Source organism: Oncorhynchus tshawytscha, linkage group LG15 (genome assembly GCF_018296145.1).
Source record: "Oncorhynchus tshawytscha isolate Ot180627B linkage group LG15, Otsh_v2.0, whole genome shotgun sequence".
Classification (NCBI taxonomy): domain Eukaryota; kingdom Metazoa; phylum Chordata; class Actinopteri; order Salmoniformes; family Salmonidae; genus Oncorhynchus; species Oncorhynchus tshawytscha.
Genome location: NC_056443.1, coordinates 4,296,299 through 4,315,611, shown reverse-complemented (window position 1 = coordinate 4,315,611; position 19,313 = coordinate 4,296,299). Strand labels below are relative to the sequence as shown.

Genomic DNA, 19,313 nt, shown 5'->3' with positions numbered 1-19,313 from the left:
CGTGTGCATTAGTGAGCGTGTGTCTGCTCTCCACGTACCCTGGTGTTGTTCCTCTCGGCCTTGAGCTCAGAGATCTCCTCCTCCTTCTCCAGAAGGTTCTCTCTGCACACGTTCAGCTCCTTGGTCAGGGCTGCAAACTCCTGTACAGCAACACAGAACATAGAGGTCAGCATCACAGCACCATCCATAACACACAATACATCTTCCTCTTCATCACCACAACCCAGAAAACAGTTCGCATAAAGCCATCCATGTCATTGGCAAATATGAGACAGTCATTAAACAAGCCCCCCCACCCCACCCCATCCCATCACTCACATTTTTTATTTTTTATTTTATTTCACCTTTATTTAACCAGGTAGGCTAGTTGAGAACAAGTTCTCATTTGCAACTGCGACCTGGCCAAGATAAAGCATAGCAGTGTGAGCAGACAACACAGAGTTACACATGGAGTAAACAATTAACAAGTCAATAACACAGTAGAAAACAAAGGGGGAGTCTATATACAATGTGTGCAAAAGGCATGAGGAGGTAGACGAATAATTACAATTTTGCAGATTAACACTGGAGTGATAAATGATCAGATGGTCATGTACAGGTAGAGATATTGGTGTGCAAAATAGCAGAAAAGTAAATAAATAAAAACAGTATGGGGATGAGGTAGGTGAAAATGGGTGGGCTATTTACCAATAGACTATGTACAGCTGCAGCGACATGTCATACTCAATGGACAAGCCCACAGTTCACAGACATAGTTAAAAAACTCTGTTATTCATGTCCAATCCAAAGGGAAAAGAGCCTTCTATAATGATCCCTTTATGTTATTGATGGTGTTCTGGTTCCCTGATGTTTCTTTTCCCCATTGGGTTGCACTGTAGGCTAAATTAGACAAACTGACTCCCTGATCTTACTGTGGATATCCCAGACTTTGACGATGTGTTTCCAGACGACTACCACCACCACCACCACCATTACTACCACCACCATTACTACCACCATCACCACCACCACCACCACCACCACCACCACCACCACCACCACCACCACCACCACCACCACTACCACCACCACCACCACCACCAAAAAACAGGTTAAAACCCGTGGGTTCTGGGAAAAGTGCAAATTCGGTTTGGCAGAGAATATAAGGTGAATGTGCTAATGGTAATCTCTACACACAGGCTGTAAGAGGATTGGCCCCCCGAGGAGACTAGTGGGCACCGGGCCATAGTGTACTTTAGCATGACTACTGTACTGTACTGTCAGCACGAAGCAAAAAGAAGTGTGGTGGCAGAATCACTGCGCAGGCCAGCATTACAAACCAAGCATGGAAGGCAGTGACTGTCCACTGGTCAGTGTAACAGCCTATGAAATAAGATGGGAGTCAGTATTTCAGTCGATCAATAAATAGAACAATAATGCTCCTGTACAGCTAAATTGGCCACAAACTAACTTCTGTAAGTATTCCTTAGTGAGATGCTGTCATATAACAACAACAACAACACAGCAGGTATCCAGACAACTGAAGCAGGAGTGCCTGAACTCTAACCTTACGGAGTCAGAATAGATGTGTGTGTTATCTGATAGTAGAGAGAGACAGCATGCAGAGCTAAAGCTAACTGCCTGTGCCCGTCCATCCGTCTCTCAGTAGATGGATAATTGACGGCTGGATTTAAATGCCACAGAACCAATGGGCCAATTACCCCCGCAGGACCGAGGTCCACAGGTCCACTATATGACCCGTCATTATCCCAAAAACACTCTCTCTGGCCGGGGAGACTGTGGGGGAAGTGTGGGCGTCTCTAACCATTTGCTGTGCTATTTGTTACTCACTCACCCTAAGTGTTGTCTAGACTCTACTATATTCTCTGGTGTTGGTACATTTAGGTAAACAACCTTGACAGAATGACTGACATCGACATGACTTCAAACCTTCAGTCTGTCATAAATTAAACACATTGGGAGCCGACAGGTCATGAAGGGGGGCACAGTGGCCAGGTAGAGGATATAAAACATGCAAACTAGTGTCTGCTGTGGGCCTTTTGAGTGGCAGGAGGGGTTGAAGTTTTGATTTGATTCCGAGGTCAGTTGAGAAGTCAATAACAAGTGAACGATCACAAACATGAGGATGGGCTCAGTGATGAAGCTGTGGAAGGTGTGTGTGTGTGTGTGTGTGTGTGTGTGTGTGTGTGTGTGTGTGTGAGAGAGAGCCTTTGTGCCTGTGTGTTTAGAGATGGGAGAATTGGGAGCATGTAACTTGCCCTTCAATGACAATGAGACCACATTAAGATGCATAGATTTTTCTTACTCCTGTGCTGCAATGGCCCTCTAATTATTGCTGGGTATTGTATTGGGCTCTATAAAGTCCTTCAGATATGAAATTGCATGCTGGCATATTGGTATTTTACTAAATCTAGTTATTTATATAACTGCACAGTCTTTAAGTTATGTTACAATTACGTTGTTTCGCCAAGTTGTCCTTCAGGGTCAATGAAACAGACAGGCTCACAGGCCAGAGAGACCACCACAGAGAGACCACCACAAGAACGGCTAAAGGGGGCGGTGTTGCAATCTACTGCAGAGATAACTCTTTAGGCTATGTCCTACTATCCAGGTCTGTAACCAAACAATTTGAACTTCTACTTTTAAAAATCTAACTCTCTAAAAACAAGTCTCTCACCGTTGCCGCCTGCTATAGACCACCCTCTGCCCCCAGCTGTGCTCTGGACACCATATGTGAACTGATTGCCCCCCATCTATCTTCAGAGCTCGTGCTGCTAGGTAACCTAAACTGGTACATGCTTAACACCCCAGCCACCCTACAATCTAAGCTTGATGCCCTCAATCTCACACAAATTATCAATGAACCTACCAGGTACCACCCCAAAGCCGTAAACACGGGCACCCTCATAGATATCATCCTAACCAACTTGCCCTCTAAATACACCTCTGCTGTTTTCAACCAAGATCTCTGCGATCACTGCCTCATTGCCTGCATCCGTAGTGGGACAGCGGTCAAGCGACCTCCACTCATCACTGTCAAACGCTCCCTGAAACACTTCAGCGAGCAGGCCTTTCTAATAGACCTGGCCCGGGTATCTTGGAAGGATATTGATCTCATCCCGTCAGTAGAGGATGCCTGTTTTTTTTTTTAAATGCCTTCCTCACCATCTTAAATAGACATGCCCCATTCAAGAAATGTAGAACCAGGAACAGATGTTGCCCTTGGTTCTCTCCAGACCTGACTGCCCTTAACCAACACAAAAACATTCTATGGCGTTCTGCATTAGCATCGAACAGCCCCCGTGATATGCAACTTTTCAGGGAAGTTAGAAACCAATATTACACAGGCAGTTAGAAAAGCCAAGGCCAGCTTTTTCAAGCAGAAATTTGCTTCCTGCAACACAAACTCAAAAAAGTTCTGGGACACTGTAAAGTCCATGGAGAATAAGAACACCTCCTCCCAGCTGCCCACTGCACTGAGGATAGGAAATTCTGTCACCACCGATAAATCCACTATAATTCAGAATTTCAATAAGCATTTTTCTACGGCTGGCCATGCTCTCCACCTGGCTACCCCTACCCCGGTCAACTGCCTTGTACCCCCCACAGCAACTCGCCCAAGCCTTCCCCATTTCTCCTTCTCCCAAATCCAGTCAGCTGATGTTCTGAAAGAGCTGCAAAATCTGGACCCCTACAAATCAGCCGGGCTAGACAATCTGGACCCATTCTTTCTAAAATGATCTGCCGAAATTGTTGCAACCCCTATTACTAGCCTGTTCAACCTCTCTTTCGTGTCGTCTGAGATTCCCAAAGATTGGAAAGCAGCTGCGGCCATCCCCCTCTTCAAAGGGGGTGACACTCTTGACCCAATCTGCTACAGACCTATATCTATCCTACCCTGCCTTTCTAAGGTGTTCAAAAGCCAAGTCAACAATCAGATTACCGACCATTTCTAATCCCACCGCACCTTCTCCGCTATGCAATCTGGTTTCAGAGCTGGTATGGGGTGCACCTCAGTGACGCTCAAGGTCCTGTGCAGCCGTATTCATTGACCTGGCCAAGGCTTTTGACTCTGTCAATCACCACATCCTCATTGGCAGACTCGATAGCCTTGGTTTCTCAAATGATTGCCTCGCCTGGTTCACCAACTACTTCTCTGATAGTTCAGTGTGTCAAATCGGAGGGCCTGTTGTCCGGGCCTCTGGCAATCTCTATGGGGTGTGCCACAGGGTTCAATCCTTGGGCCGACTCTCTTCTCTGTATACATCAATGATGTCACTCTTGCTGCTGGTAAGTCTCTGATCCACCTCTATGCAGACGACACCATTCTGTATACTTCTGGCCCTTCTTTGTACACTGTGTTAACAACCCTCTAGACGAGCTTCAATGCCATATAACTCTCCTTCCGTGGCCACCAACTGCTCTTAAATACACGTAAAACTAAACGCATGCTCATCAAACGATCGCTGCCTGCACCTGCCCGTCCGTCCAGCATCACTACTCTGGACGGTTCTGACTTAGAATATGTGGACAACTACAAATACCTAGGTGTCTGGTTAGACTACCCTACTCAATAAATTGGATGCAGTCTATCACAGTGCCATCCGTTTTGTCACGCTCTCGTTGGCTGGCCCTCGCTTCATACTCGTCGCCAAACCCACTGGGTCCAGGTCATCTACAAGACCCTGCTAGGTAAAGACCCCCCTTATCTCAGCTCGCTGGTCACCATAGCAGCACCCACCTGTAGCACGCGCTCCAGAAGGTATATCTCTCTGGTCACCCCCAAAACCAATTCTTCCTTTGGCCGCCTCTCCTTCCAGTTCTCTGCTGCCAATGACTGGAACGAACTACAAAAATCTCTGAGACTGGAAACACTTATCTCCCTCACTAGCTTTAAGCACCAGCTGTCAGAGCAGCTCACAGATTACCATCTATAATTTAGCCCAAACAACTACCTCCTCCCCTACTGTATTTATATATTTAGTTTGCTCCTTTGCACCCATTTTTATTTCTACTTTGCACATTCTTCCACTGCAAATCTACCATTCCAGTGTTTTACTTGCTATATTGTATTTACTTCGCACCATGGCCTTTTTTTTGCCTTTACCTCCCTTATCTCACCTCATTTGCTCACATCGTATATAGACTTATTTTTCTACTGTATTATTGACTGTATGTTTGTTTTACTCCATGTGTAACTCTGCTTTGCTTTATCTTGGCCAGGTCGCAATTGTAAATGAGAACTTGTTCTCAACTTGCCTACCTGGTTAAATAAAGGTGAAATAAAATAAACATGACCCTAGCCCTCTGCTCCATCTCAATATACAACATCCTTCAAGTACTGGACATTTTAGAGTTCTGAGCTAACTTAAAAGTCATGTCAACTTAGTACAGCCATTGTCAGAGAAACATGTATTTTTTACTAAATGTTACCATGTTTCCCTTAGTGCAACAAATCGCTGAGAGAGGTAGCAGTTTCATGTTAATGCGTCCGCCCCGCCTTGACGAACACACACTGACTTCTGCTCGGGTGGCCGAACAGAACCTTGGCAGGTGGAGAAAAGGCTGTGGGGTACAGTACAAGTTCTGACACACACACACACACTCTCTCTCTCTCTCTCTCTCTCTCTCTCACTCTAGTTCTAACTGGCTGAGCTGTTAAACCAGCTGTCTCACCCAAATCCCTCCTTCAAAATGAAATGATCTGGTCCACAGGGTCCTGACATGTTTTTATTAAACACTGCCTCTTCCTAAAGGCCAACATTGCCAGCCCGGAGAAGGATTGCTATTGGAAGCACTAAAGAAAAGCACCACTAAAAAAAGAGGAGACTTCAAAAACGTCCAATAAATTGCCCATCCACACAAACTCCATAGCTGTGTGATCAAAAACTCATACTAACTGCACTATTTGTGACGTGAATTGAGTATATAGTATGCTTATTATTCGTAGTATGGATGTAGTTAGAATGCCAAAAATTCCCGAATGTCGTACTAAATTTGTCAAAATACAAGTATACAAGCAGTGTACACTACTTCCGTGCTTTTAGGGCCCACAATACAATTCTTCAGAAAATGTGTAAGGCTTCACGTTATCAGATTTGAGAAAAATGGCAGAAAATGTGCAGCCAAAGTCTGATGAGAGCAGATACAAATTAATTGCTTTAACTAATTATGACAAATGTTAAGGAAATGTTGAGCAATGTAATAAAGTCATGACTTTTCAAATAAGTTATGTTGACTGACAATTTGTTAGCTACGCTAGCAATATGTACCAGTATGTTAGCTAGTTACCCAACGTTAGTTGGCTACTAATACATCGAACTTACCAGGTAGTATATTAACTCTCTGCTATCTAACTAATGTTAGATAAGAAAACCCAGAGCGCACTCTGGCACTTCAGATTGAATTTACGAACACTCAACACCCTTTGAATATGGCCGGTGTCAGTAAACTTTGGCAAAGAAGCGTAATTAAATTGTTACAGTCACCAACGCCCTGGATAACATGAAAACAGTCTAACCAACTCTGCTAAAGTGAGTAAAATGGTCAGATTGAGATGTTTTCTCATTTGTCTCTGGAAGTAGCTAGTAAACTAGCCAGTTAGCTTGGGTGATTGACTGCCAGTGTGCGCTGTGAATGCTCCGAGAGCGAAACGCTCTGAATTTACAAACGGCCAATCTGACAATGCTCTGAATTTATGAACGCCCAAAGCGCACTCTGGCACTCCAGATTGAATTTACGAACACACCCTAATAGTATGTTGTATATACTCATTATGTATACAGTATGGGTAGTCGAACACAGCTCATCTGTAATACACTCTTCAGAAAGTAGGAATATGATCAAACAGGAAGCCAAAGCAGCAGTACATTGTGGGTATGCGGGCCTGAATGGGTGTTTGCTCGAGTGATCACGCCCTCACACTATTTAATTAATGGCATGGTCTCGCAATCAAACCACACGGATCGCAAGGAAAGCGAAAAGGTGCCGGGGGGAAGTCACACGACTTGAACAAGCAACGCTCATCAAACTACCAAGATAACACTTTAGGACCAAACTAGCTGATGTATTTGTTGTTTATATCTAGCGATTGTAATGTATGTCACGGTTGTAGATGCTGATCTAGTTACAGGTGTAATACAGAGTCATTTAAACTAGTTATTCTGCTTACGTTGTTTACATTTATATTCAATATCCTGGAGTTGTTTTCTGTCCCCGGCCGTATATGGTGACTCACTGTGTAATCAAAGTGAAGATTACGCTGTTTAGTTTTTAGTTTGGTGATATAAACATGGTCTCCTCCATTACGCACGTCAGGCAGAGCGTAACACGTTATTTCAACTATCAGAAAGCAAAAACTATTTATAATGTTCCTACCGTTTCAAATGATTCATATCCAAAAACAATGTGTCTCAATCCACTCCAGTAAGTAATGTAGAACGGTGATATTATATTCCTAGGAAAATGCCTCATAAATAAGTTGCTAGGTGAAATGGAAGAGCGCATAGGGGGTGTTAAGAAAATAATGAGCTTCTTCACTTGGTGATTTCGCCTCATTGGAAGCAACTCATCCAGAAGTGTCCAGAACCCAAAGTGGCCCACTGGCAGAGAGAGCTGGAGATGGAGAGATAGGTGAAAGAGAGTGCAAAGCCCCTGAGTGTTCAGGGATGCACATGCTAGCGTGATAACCCAATCTTCCTGCTTCACTTACAGAGACCTTCAACATCTGCTGTGGTTATACAAGCACAGATCCAGTGGGAACCACATCTAACTAGCTACCTATATCCAGCACACTCTTAGACATAAAGAAGCCTTGAAGAACCTTTTGCGTTTCAAATGATTGCCACTGGAAGGGAACCTTTTCAGGTCAAAAATGTTCCTTGAGGAAGCCCTCTGAAAAGGTTATTTGAAGAATCTCTGTGTAAAGGTTCAACCTTTTTGTGTTGGGAGGGGTTCAATTTGGAACTTTAAAAATATATTGTAGCAGCAGCAGCCTATCAGAAGATAGGAGGTGTAGCTTATTGGAGGTGTGGCTTTCATTGTACAGTCTAACCCATGTAGCCATCGCCTAAAACCACATATCTTCTGAGTCTGGCAGCGCAACAAATCTAATGGCGATATAAATTCAAAGTGCTCCGCACGCGCCACATTGAAATATATAAAAGGTTCCTCCAAGAACTCTCAACCAACCAAAGATGAAAATATGAACGCATTGACTGCAATGATTCCTTGAGGAACTCCAGTGTTCCTCAAGTCACCCTTAATTCTAAGAGTGTACAGTTTAATGGGGGCCAAAACCAGGGGCATAGGGGGCCCAGTAAGCAAGAGAGAGAGGTACTGGATTGGGAAGAGAATGTTAGGGGCCTCTGTGTGCTGGCAAACGCTGTACTCCTGCGCCACCCAAGTCCCCCGACAAGCTTCTGTAAGTGATAATTGGGAGGTGTTGATCAGAACGAACGCTGTCTCAGTCTGTACTTCAGAGGTGTGAGTCTGTGGGAGACGAGATTAGCATCAAGACAGTGTGAGCCTTGCTGTTCTAAATGAGGCTGTAGGAGGGGGAACAGGGGAGTTAGGGTAGAGGGTTTACTTTATAAGATGGATTACTTAATGAGTTATGTTCAGTATAAAGTATTTCCCTGTCAGGAAAAACTCATGGTCCCAATTATATAGTTAGCACCAACAGTTTGTCCCGGTCAGGCCAAGAGAGCAGAAAAAGTGAGGGGAGCTTTTAAAAATGCCCCAAAATAGAACTACCTCTATCCAGGAAGTGGACCCAGTTGTGTATACTGCTCCCTCTCATTACCTGAGCGCCGAGCCTATAATGACGACAGCATGTCAGGCCCATCCCTCGGCGGTGAAGCTCTAATTGAAACGACTGGAGGAGATAAGGAGCACGTCAGTACAGACAGGAAACAGAGGAACACTGGGAGTTTCCTCATGTGGTGTGTGATCTAAAGACAGCCTATGTGCGTCTGTGAGTGCGTCTGACATTCAGCTCAGGACAGGGAGGCTTATGCTACGAGACTAAAACAAGGCCCAAAGTATATGGGCATCAGTCATTTGGAGCCACCAGTGGATCATGATTCAGAGGCTTCAATACAAGGCAATGTATTGAATATTGAGAGGTATTGTAAAAGGAGTGCTGGAAGCGATGGGAAATATTTCAATACCCCCGTGGGCACGCAACTAGGAGTCTTCAAGAAGAGAGGGTGTTGAAAAATGTAACTTCCAAACCCTAGCAGAATCTTAAATATGAGACAAACAGATTAAATAACCTCTAGATGCCCTTTTCTCCGAAAAAAAACTTAACAACTCATGCAAGCCATAGCAACAACAAACTCTGAGTTGAGAAGGGAGCTATTGTTATACGCATCACGACTTTAATTATGCCGATCAGAGAGGATTGTAGAAACCACCCAGGCATTGAACAAGACATTAAGACAAAATCCCAAACCCTTGTTTGTGTGATCTCAAATATGTGTATATACAGTTGAATTAGGAAGTTTACATACATAGACTCAAGTGTTTTAGTACTATATCTCTTGACACAATGATGAAAATAATCATGGCCTCTAAACCTTCAAGCTGCATACTGGACACTATTCCAACTAAACTACTGAAAGAGCTGCTTCCTGTGCTTGGCCCTCCTATGTTGAACATAATAAACGGCTCTCTATCCACCGGATGTGGATACCAAACTCACTAAAAGTGGCAGTAATAAAGCCTCTCTTGAAAAAGCCAAACCTTGACCCAGAAAATATTAAAAAACGAATCGGCCTATATCGATTCTTCCATTCCTCTCAATTTTGTTTGAAAAAGCTGTTGCACGGCAACTCACTGCCTTCCTGAAGACAAACAATGTATAGAAAATGCTTCAGACTGGTTTTAGACCCCATCATAGCATTGAGACTGCACTTGTGAAGGTGGTAAATTACCTTTTAATGGCATCAGACTGAGGCTCGTGCTCCTAGACCTTAGTGCTGCTTTTGATACCATCGATCACCACATTCTTTTGGAGAGATTGGAAACCCAAATTGGTCTACACGGACAAGTTCTGGCCTGGTTTAGATCCGATCTGTCGGAAAGATATCAGTTTGTCTCTGTGAATGGTTTGTCCTCTGACAAATCAACTGTAAATTTCAGTGTTCCTCAAGATTGCCCTCGCTCAGTGTTCCTCAAAATTGCCCTCGCTAGAAGCCTGTGTTTCAGACATAAGGAAGTGGATGGCTGCAAACTTTCTACTTTTAAACTCGGACAAAACAGAGATGCTTGTTCTAGGTCCCAAGAAACAAATAGATCTTCTGTTGAATCTGACAATTAATCTTGATGGTTGTACAGTTGTCTCAAATAAAACTGAAGGACCTCGGCGTTACTCTGGACCATGATCTCTCTTGACGAACATATCAAGAATGTTTCAAGGACAGCTTTTTTACGTAACATTGCAAAAATCAGAAACTTTCTGTCCAAAAATGATGCAGAAAAATGTATCCATGCTTTTGTTACTAGGTTAGACTACTGCAATGCTTTACTTTCCGGCTACCCGGATAAAGCACTAAATGAACTTCAGTTAGTGCTAAATACGGCTGCTAGAATCCTGACTAGAACCAAAAAAATTGATCATATTACTCCAGTGCTAGCCTCCCTACACTGGCTTCCTGTTAAGGCAAGGGCTGATTTCAAGGTTTTACTGCTAACCTACAAAACATTACATGGGCTTGCTCCTACCTATCTCTCTGATTTGGTCCTGCCGTACATACCTACACATACGCTACGTTCACAAGACGCAGGCCTCCTAATTGTCCCTAGAATTTCTAAGCAAACAGCTGGAGGCAGGGCTTTCTCCAAGAGATCAATTTTTATGGAATGATCTGCCTACCCATGTGAGAGACGCAGACTCGGTCTAAACCTTTAAGTCTTTACTGAAGACTCATCTCTTCAGTGGGTCATGTGATTGAGTGTAGTCTGGCCCAGGAGTGTGAAGGTGAACGGAAAGGCTCTGGAGCAACGAACCGCCCTTGCTGTCTCTGCCTGGCCGGTTCCCCTCTCTCCACTGGGATTCTCTGCCTCTAACCCTATTACAGGGGCTGAGTCACTGGCTTACTGCTGCTCTTTCATGCCGTCCCTAGGAGGTGTGCGTCACTTGAGTGGGTTGAGTCACTGACGTGATCTCCTGTCTGGGTTGGCGCCCCCCTTGTGTTGTGCCGTGGCGGAGATCTTTGTGGGCTATACTCGGCCTTGTCTCAGGATGGTAAGTTGGTGGTTGAAGTTATCCCTAGTGGGGGGCTGTGCTTTGGCAAAGTGGGTGGGGTTATATCCTTCCTGTTTGGCCCTGTCTGGGGGTATCATCGGATGGGGCCACAGTGTCTCCTGACCCCTCCTGTCTCAGCCTCCAGTATTTATGCTGCAGTAGTTAATGTATCGATGGGGCTAGGGTCAGTTTGTTGTATCTGGAGTACTTTTCCTGTCTTATCCCGTGTGAATTTAAGTATGCTCTCTCTTTCTCAGAGGACCTGAGCCCTATGCCCATGCCTCAGGACTTCCTGGCATGATGACTCCTTGCTGTCCCCAGTCCACCTGGCCGTGCTGCTGCTCCAGTTTCAACTGTTCTGCCTGCGGCTATGGAATCCAGACCTGTTCACCGGACGTGCTACCTGTCCCAGACCTGCTGTTTTCAACTCTCTAGAGACAGCAGGAGTGGTAGAGATACACTTAATGATCGGCTATGAAAAGCCAACTGACATTTACTCCTGAGGTGCTGACTTGCTGCACCCTCGACAACTACTGTGATTATTATTTGACCTTGCTGGTCATTTATGAAGATTTGAACATCTTAGCCATGTTCTGTTATAATCTCCACCCGGCACAGCCAGAAGAGGACTGGCCACCCCTCATAGCCTGGTTCCGCTCTAGGTTTCTTCCTAGGGAGTTTTTCCATGCTTCTACACCTGCATTGCTTTCTGTTTCTGTACAGCACAGAGATATCAGCTGATGTACGAAGGGCTATATAAATACATTTGATTTGATTTGACCTTTGCCAAATACATTTAAACTCTTTTTCACAATTCCTGACATTTAATCCAAGTAAAAACTCCCTGTGTTAGGTCAGTTAGGATCACCACTTTATTTTAAGAATGTGAAATGTCAGAATGATTTTTGTCAGCTTTTATTTCTTTCATCACATTCCCAGTGGGTAAGATGTTTACATACACTCAATTAGTATTTGGTAGCATTGCCTTTAAATTGTTTATCTTGGGTCAAACATTTCGGGTAGCCCTCCACAAGCTTACCACAATACGTTGGGTGAATTTTGGCCCATTCCTCCTGATAGAGCTGGTGTAACTGAGTCAGGTTTGTAAGCCTCCTTGCTCGCACACACTTTTTCAGTTCTGCCCACACATTTTCTATAGAATTGAGGTCAGGGCTTTGGGATGGCCACTCCAATAGCTTGACTTTGTTGTCCTTAAGCCATTTTGCCACAACTTTGGAAGTATTCTTGGGGTCATAGTTCATTTGGAAGACCCATTTGTGACCAAGCTTTAACTTCCTGACTGATGTCTTGAGATGTTGCTTCTATATCCACATCATTATCCTGCCTCATGATGCCATCTATTTTGTGAAGTGCACCAGTCCCTCCTGCAGCAGCCCCACAACATGATGCTGCCACCCCCGTGCTTCACGGTTGGGATGGTGTTCTTCGGCTTGCAAGCCTCCCCTTTTCCCTCCAAACATAACAACGGTCATTATGGCCAAACAGTTCTATTTTTTTTCATCAGACCAGAGGACATTTCACCAAAAAGTACGATCTTTGTCCCCATGTGCAGTTGCAACCATAGTCTGGCTTTTTTATGGCGGTTTTGGAGCAGTGGCTTCTTCCTTGCTGAGCGGCCTTTCAGGTTATGTCGATATAGGACTCGTTTTACTGTGGATATAGACACATTTGTACCTGTTTCCTCCAGCATCTTCACAAGGTCCTTTGCTGTTGTTCTGGGATTGATTTGCACTTCTCGCACCAAAGTATCCTCATCTCTAGGAGACAGAACGCGTCTCCTTCCTGAGCAGTATGGCGGCTGCGTGGTCCCATGGTGTTTACACTTGCGTACTATTGTTTGTACAGATGAACGTGGTACCTTCAGGAATTTGGAAATTGCTCTCAAGGATGAACCAGACTTGTGGAGGTCTACAAATTTTTTTCCTGAGGTCTTGGCTGATTTCTTTTGATTTTCCCGTGATGTCAAGCAAGGAGGCACTGAGTTTGAAGGTTGGCCTTGAAATACATCCACAGGTACACCTCCAATTGACTCAAATTATGTCAATTAGCCTATCAGGAGCTTCTAAAGCCATGACATCATATTCTGGAATTTTCCATGCTGTTTAAAGGCACAGTCAACTTAGTGTATGTAAACTTCTGACCCACTGGAATTGTGACACAGTGAATTATAAGTGAAATAATCTGTCTGTAAACAATTGTTGGAAAAATGACTTGTGTCATGCACAAAGTAGATGTCCTAACCGACTTGCCAAAACTATAGTTTGTTAACAAATTTGTGGAGTGGTTGAAAAACGAGTTTTAATGAATCCAACCTAAGTGTATGTAAACTTCCGACTTCAACTGTATACTTTACTTATCAGGAACTACAGTATTTCCACTCTTCATATAGTACAGCTGGTTTTATCACGCTGTTCGACTATCTCTTCAATATTTCAATATCTCTGCTGTTATATGTACAGTACCTAATCTGCTATGAGAGAGGACAGGGCAGCCTATGAATGATAGATTGATTGTTGAAGATGCATCATGGTTTTCAAACTCAATTTGCTACTGCCATGGTAAAACGGGTTTCATGAGAATCACCCAGCTTATAAATATACGATGAAGACAATTTTCTCACTATCTACCTTTCAGAGATGGCTCAGAGAGAAAGAGGCACATATATCCATCCAGTACAGTGTTTGTACTGTACATCTCCTATCATCTCCTCCTTTACTAGACAAAAGAGTCTAATAAAAACCCTTCTGTAACCTGTAACTCTGAATGGGTATATCAATATCGACATTCACATGGGCAAGTATCAAAGTTCAGGATACATTCATTCATCCTATACTTTCAGTTTCCAAGATAAGGCTTACAGCTACAGCTGAAACAGTAGGGATGCAGAGGTTATTCTGTAAGGGCAGTCCTTGGCCAATGAGAAGCCAGTTAAGTGGACACCTGAGCCAGCATCGGTTGACCAGCCAGCCAGGCAGCCAGAGAGAATACCCAGTGGTGTCCCAGAGGACGCCACACAGCACAATGAGTTTCAGCCCAACGAGCAGGCTCATTTCAGGCTCATTTCAGGCTCATTTCCTCACCTTTAAATATTCAAGAAGGTAATCTGTATAAGCACTGAGCAGTTCATGAACCCTCACAGATCTATGACTACAGTGTGCATAGGAGACAAGCATCACTATACAACAACTGCCATTCACTTGTCATTTTCAAAATGGGTTTTTCAATGATGCATCTCTTCTGCTCCTGTAACAACAACATGGATTCTGATCAACGACCGCTGTATGACTACACGGTATAGAAACAAGGCTAAACCAATACGTTTCACAACAACAACTTTGTAAAGCATGATTATTTTTGGATTTTGGGCTCATCATTTGAACTGATTCCCAGAAAAGTAATGTACAGAATAGACAATAGTCTGGTACAAAAGACACTTCAGGATATAAACTGCTCAACATTGCAAAAAGACTACTCCATTTCCTTTATAGGTGGTAAGATGTTAAATCTGTTCTAGATGAACAAGTATTTGCTCATAATTTAGGAGAATTCAAGGTGAACAAAATATTTCCATTGAATGACGTACTGGGACTAACTAATAATACAGACAGTAGATTATGGTTCAGTGCTTCCTGTACAAATATAACAATAGGGCACCATAAAGAAAACACATTATACTATGGTACTCTGTCTTTCAGCATCGGAATTATACACTACATGTCCTGTTTCAGATCTGTTGGCTATACAGTACCAGTCAAAAGTTGACACCCACTCATTCCAGGGTTTTTCTTTATTTTTTAAACTATTTTCTACATTGTAGAATAATAGTGAAGACATGAAAACTATGAAATAACACATATGGAATCATGTAGTAACCAAAGTGTCAAACAAATCAAATAATATTTTACATTTGTGATTCTTCAAAGTAGCCACCCTTGCCATAATGACAGCTTTGCACGCTCTTGGAATTCTCTCAACCAGCATCATGAGTCACCTGGAATGCTTTTCCAGCAGTCATGAAGGAGTTCCCACATATGCTGAGCACTTGCTGGCTGCTTTTTATCCATTATTTTACCAGGTAAGTTGACTGAGAACACATTCTCATTTGCAGCAATGACCTAGGGAATAGTTACAGGGGAGAGGAGGGGGATGAATGAGCCAATTGTAAACTGGGGATTATTAGGTGACAGTTCAAGGGCCAGATTGGGAAATTAGCCAAGACACCGGGGTTAACACCCCTACTCTTACAATAAGTGCCATGGGATCTTTAATGACCTCAGAGAGTCAGGACACCCATTTAACTTCCCATCCGAAAGACAGCACCCTACACAGGGCAGTGTCCCCAATCACTGCTCTGGGGCATTGGGATATTTCTTTTTTTTTAGACCAGAGGAAAGAGTGCCTCCTACTGGCCCTCCAACACCACTTCCAGCAGCATCTGGTCTCCCATCCAGGTACTGACCAGGACCAACCCTGCTTAGCTTCAGAAGCAAACCAGCAGTGGTATGCAGGGTGGTATGCTGCTGGCAAATAGGGCAGGTCAGGAGGCCAGGTCATCTAATGCAGCACTCCATCACTCTCCTTCTTGGTCAAATAACCCTGACACAGCCTGGAGGTGTGTTGGGGCATTTTCCTGTTGAAAAACAAATGATAGTCCCACTAAGCCCAAACCAGATGGGATGGCGTATCGCTGCAGAATGCTGTAGTAGCCAATGCGGTTAAGTGTGCCTTGAATTCTAAATAAATAACAGTGTCAGCAAAGCACCCCCACACCATAACACCACCACCTCCATGCTTTACGGTGGGAAATACACATGCGGAGATCATCCGTTCACCCACACCGCGTCTCACAAAGACACGGCTGTTGGAACCAAAAATCTCCAATTTGGACTCCAGACCAAAGAACAAATTTTCACCGGTCTATTGTCCATTGCTTGTGTTTCTTGGTCCAAGCAAGTCTCTTATTCTTATTGTCGTCCTTTAGTAGTGATTCTTTGCAGCAATTCGACCATGAAGGCCTGATCCACACAGTCTCCTCTGAACAGTTGATGTTGATATGTGTCTGTTGCTTGAACTCTGAAGCATTTATTTGGGCTGCAATTTCTGAGGCGGATAACTCTAATGAACTTATCCTCTGCAGCAGAGGTAACTCTGGGTCTTCCATTCCTGTGGCGGTCCTCGTGAGAGCCAGTTTCATCATAGCGCTTGATGGTTTTTGCGACTGCACTTGTAGAAACTTTCGAAGTTCTTGAAATGTTCCGTATTGATTGACCTTCATGTCTTAAAGTAATGATGGTCTGTAGTTGCTCTTTGCTTATTTGAGCTGTTCTTGCCATAATATGGACTATTTTACCAAATAGGGCTATCTTCTGTATACCAACCCTACCTTGTCAATTGAAATGCCAGGTGACTACCTCATGAAGCTGGTTGAGAGAATACCAAGAGTGTGCAAAGCTGTCATCACGGAAAAGGGTGGCTATTTGAAGAATCTCAAATATAAAATATATTTTGATTTGTTTAACACCTTTTTGGTTACTACATGATTCCATATGTGTTATTTCATAGTTTTGATGTCTTCACTATTATTCTACATTGTAGAAAATTGTAAAAATAAAGAAAAACCCTGGAAACCCTGGAATGAGTAGGTGTGTCCAAACTTTTGACTGGTACTGTATACATCGTTAATGACAATAATGCCCTTAGGTCAGTCATTAGTGCATAATCAGCTCACCACCAATTAGACATTCACAATTAACTAGTGACTTAATGAACCAGGCCATGAAAGCAGGGAATCGCTAGAATTCACTCAGCTATGTGGTGTAATGATTTTATGCAGCCAGATTTACCGTGATGAGATTCGTAATGGGATACTCTCTGAGCAGCTTTTAAACAGCATGACTTCCAATATTAATTGGGAAATTAAACAATATGAACAGCAGCATTTTGATTTCACACAGAGATCCAGTCCTTCTGAGACTCAATAAGACTCTAATAGAAATAGAATACCTAGAATGGAAATTCCCTTTCAAGTCTAGATTATATTTCTATATATCTGTTGTGTTTGACAGGATGCCTCAGCACTATAGATCAGAAGATATGTTGATAGGCACATCCCAGAGGACCAGTCATTCCCATGTTCCCAGGCCTGCTACATGTGAAGCAGCCCCCCCTGGGTAAGGAATGACTTATAAAGGATGGAGATGGACACGTTAGAGAGAGACGAGCTGACACATCGATCACCAGCCACAAAGATCTGACAAAGGTCTGAAATGTCAACCCCTCCACCCCCACCCCAGAAGCTTCTGGGGTGGGGGTGCAGGCCAACATAGGGGGATGGGGTGCTGGAGGGTGTGTGTGTGTGAATTACAATGACCTTTGGATGGAGAGCTAAGAGTGGTCGTTGCTGTACTGTAGAGGCCCCTTGGGGGCCGGGCTATATATCTGAGTGGAGGAAATTACAGCCCTGCGATTTACTGCCTGTCACATCCCTAATAACTAATTCTGATCTCCTCAGACCAAACCCCCCCTGTCATGGGCCCCTCTGTGGGTATGTAGGGGCAGGCGTTAGGAGATGGGCCCCCCTGTATAACATGTACTGTACTGTAATGTAACCAGCATGTCTGGAAGGCCCAACATGATACACAAGGATTTCACATTGAATGTTGCTGTCTCTTCCCCCCAGAGACAGGGTGATACCAGTTACAGCAGGCTGTACCGCAGCACAGTCAAAGAGCAACACATGCTGTCAGCAGGAAAAGCCTGCTCCCCTTCCACATTAGATGAGCGGGGAGGCTCAGAGGAGGCCAAGGTCAGGGCAGACAAGTCACAGGGCTTCTTAATACCATGGACGATTTAGGTTTCATGAGGAGAATGAAAATGAGGCTCCAAGACCGGCAGCTCATCCACAAGACACACAGTCTACTTCTAGCTGTACAAAATGTGTGTGTTAAGTTTGCTTTCACTCACTCAACAAATAGATACTTGCATTCCCACTAGAATTGTCATATTCATCACGTTGATAGACTGTACATCTTTAAAAGGTCAGCGACAGAATGGGAAGAAAAACAAATCATATCCATTGGCGTCGACACAAAACTCCTAACCACATCACAACTTTATAGTCCAGTGAGGACAGAAGATATTTCCTCTCCCAGACGTAATGTGACATGCGCTTCTTATTTAGACCAGATAAGTATGAGCAGCCAGCGAGCGAGGCAGTGAAAAACATGGTCGCTAGCCATTTGTAACAAAACAACTTCACAAATGTCAGCCCACTCATCATCCATTACCGATGGAAAGGCAATGCACTGGAGGAGACACACAACAACCAAGGCACATAAGCACAGGTGCCACAGCTCTCCGAGAGACATACAATGCTTTGGGAAAGTAATCAGACCCCTTGACTTTTTCCACATTTTGTTACGTTACAGCCTTGTTCTAAAAATCCTCAGCAATCTAACACTACAACTTGATTGGAGTCCACCTGTGGTAAATTCAATTGAATGGACATGATTTGGAAAGACACACACGTATCTATATAAAGGTCCCACTGTTGACAGTGCATGTCAGAGCAAAAACCAAGCCATGAGGTCGAAGCAATTGTCCGTAGAGCTCCGAGACCGGATTGTGTCAAGGCACAGATCTGGGGAAGGGTACCAAAACAATTCTGCAGCATTGAAGGTCCCCAAGAACACAGTGGACCATCATTCTTAAATGGAAGAAGTTTGGAACCACCAAGACTCTTCCTAGAGCTGGCCGCCAGACCAAACTGAGCAATCGGGGGAGAAGGGCCTTGGTCAGGGATGTGACCAAGAACCCAATGGTCACTCTGACAGAGCTCTAGAGTTCCTCTGTGGAGGTGAGAGAACCTTCCAGAAGGACAACCATCTCTGCAGCAATCCACCAATCAGGCCTTTTTGGTAGAGTGACCAGACGGAAGCCACTCCTCTGTAAAAAGGCACATGACAGCCCGCTTGGAGTTTGCTATAAGGCACCTAAAGACTCTCAGACCATGAGAAACAAGATTATCTGGTCTGATGAAACCAAG

General features: G+C 43.9%; 1 protein-coding gene across 11 annotated transcripts in view; it reads right to left on the bottom strand.

Annotated features, from left to right (window-relative positions):
* Positions 1 to 19,313, bottom strand: part of LOC112247727 (liprin-alpha-2-like) — a 227,278-nt gene that overhangs the window by 70,778 nt on the left and 137,187 nt on the right. For all 11 annotated transcript variants that reach the window (XR_006078905.1, XR_006078906.1, XM_042297965.1 and 8 more), the window contains exon 3: positions 39 to 140. Coding sequence is in view for 9 of the 11 variants with exons in the window: in XM_042297965.1 (XP_042153899.1) it covers positions 39 to 140 (102 nt within the window). In the remaining 2 variants the exon portion in view is untranslated. The remainder of the gene's footprint in view (positions 1 to 38; positions 141 to 19,313) is intronic.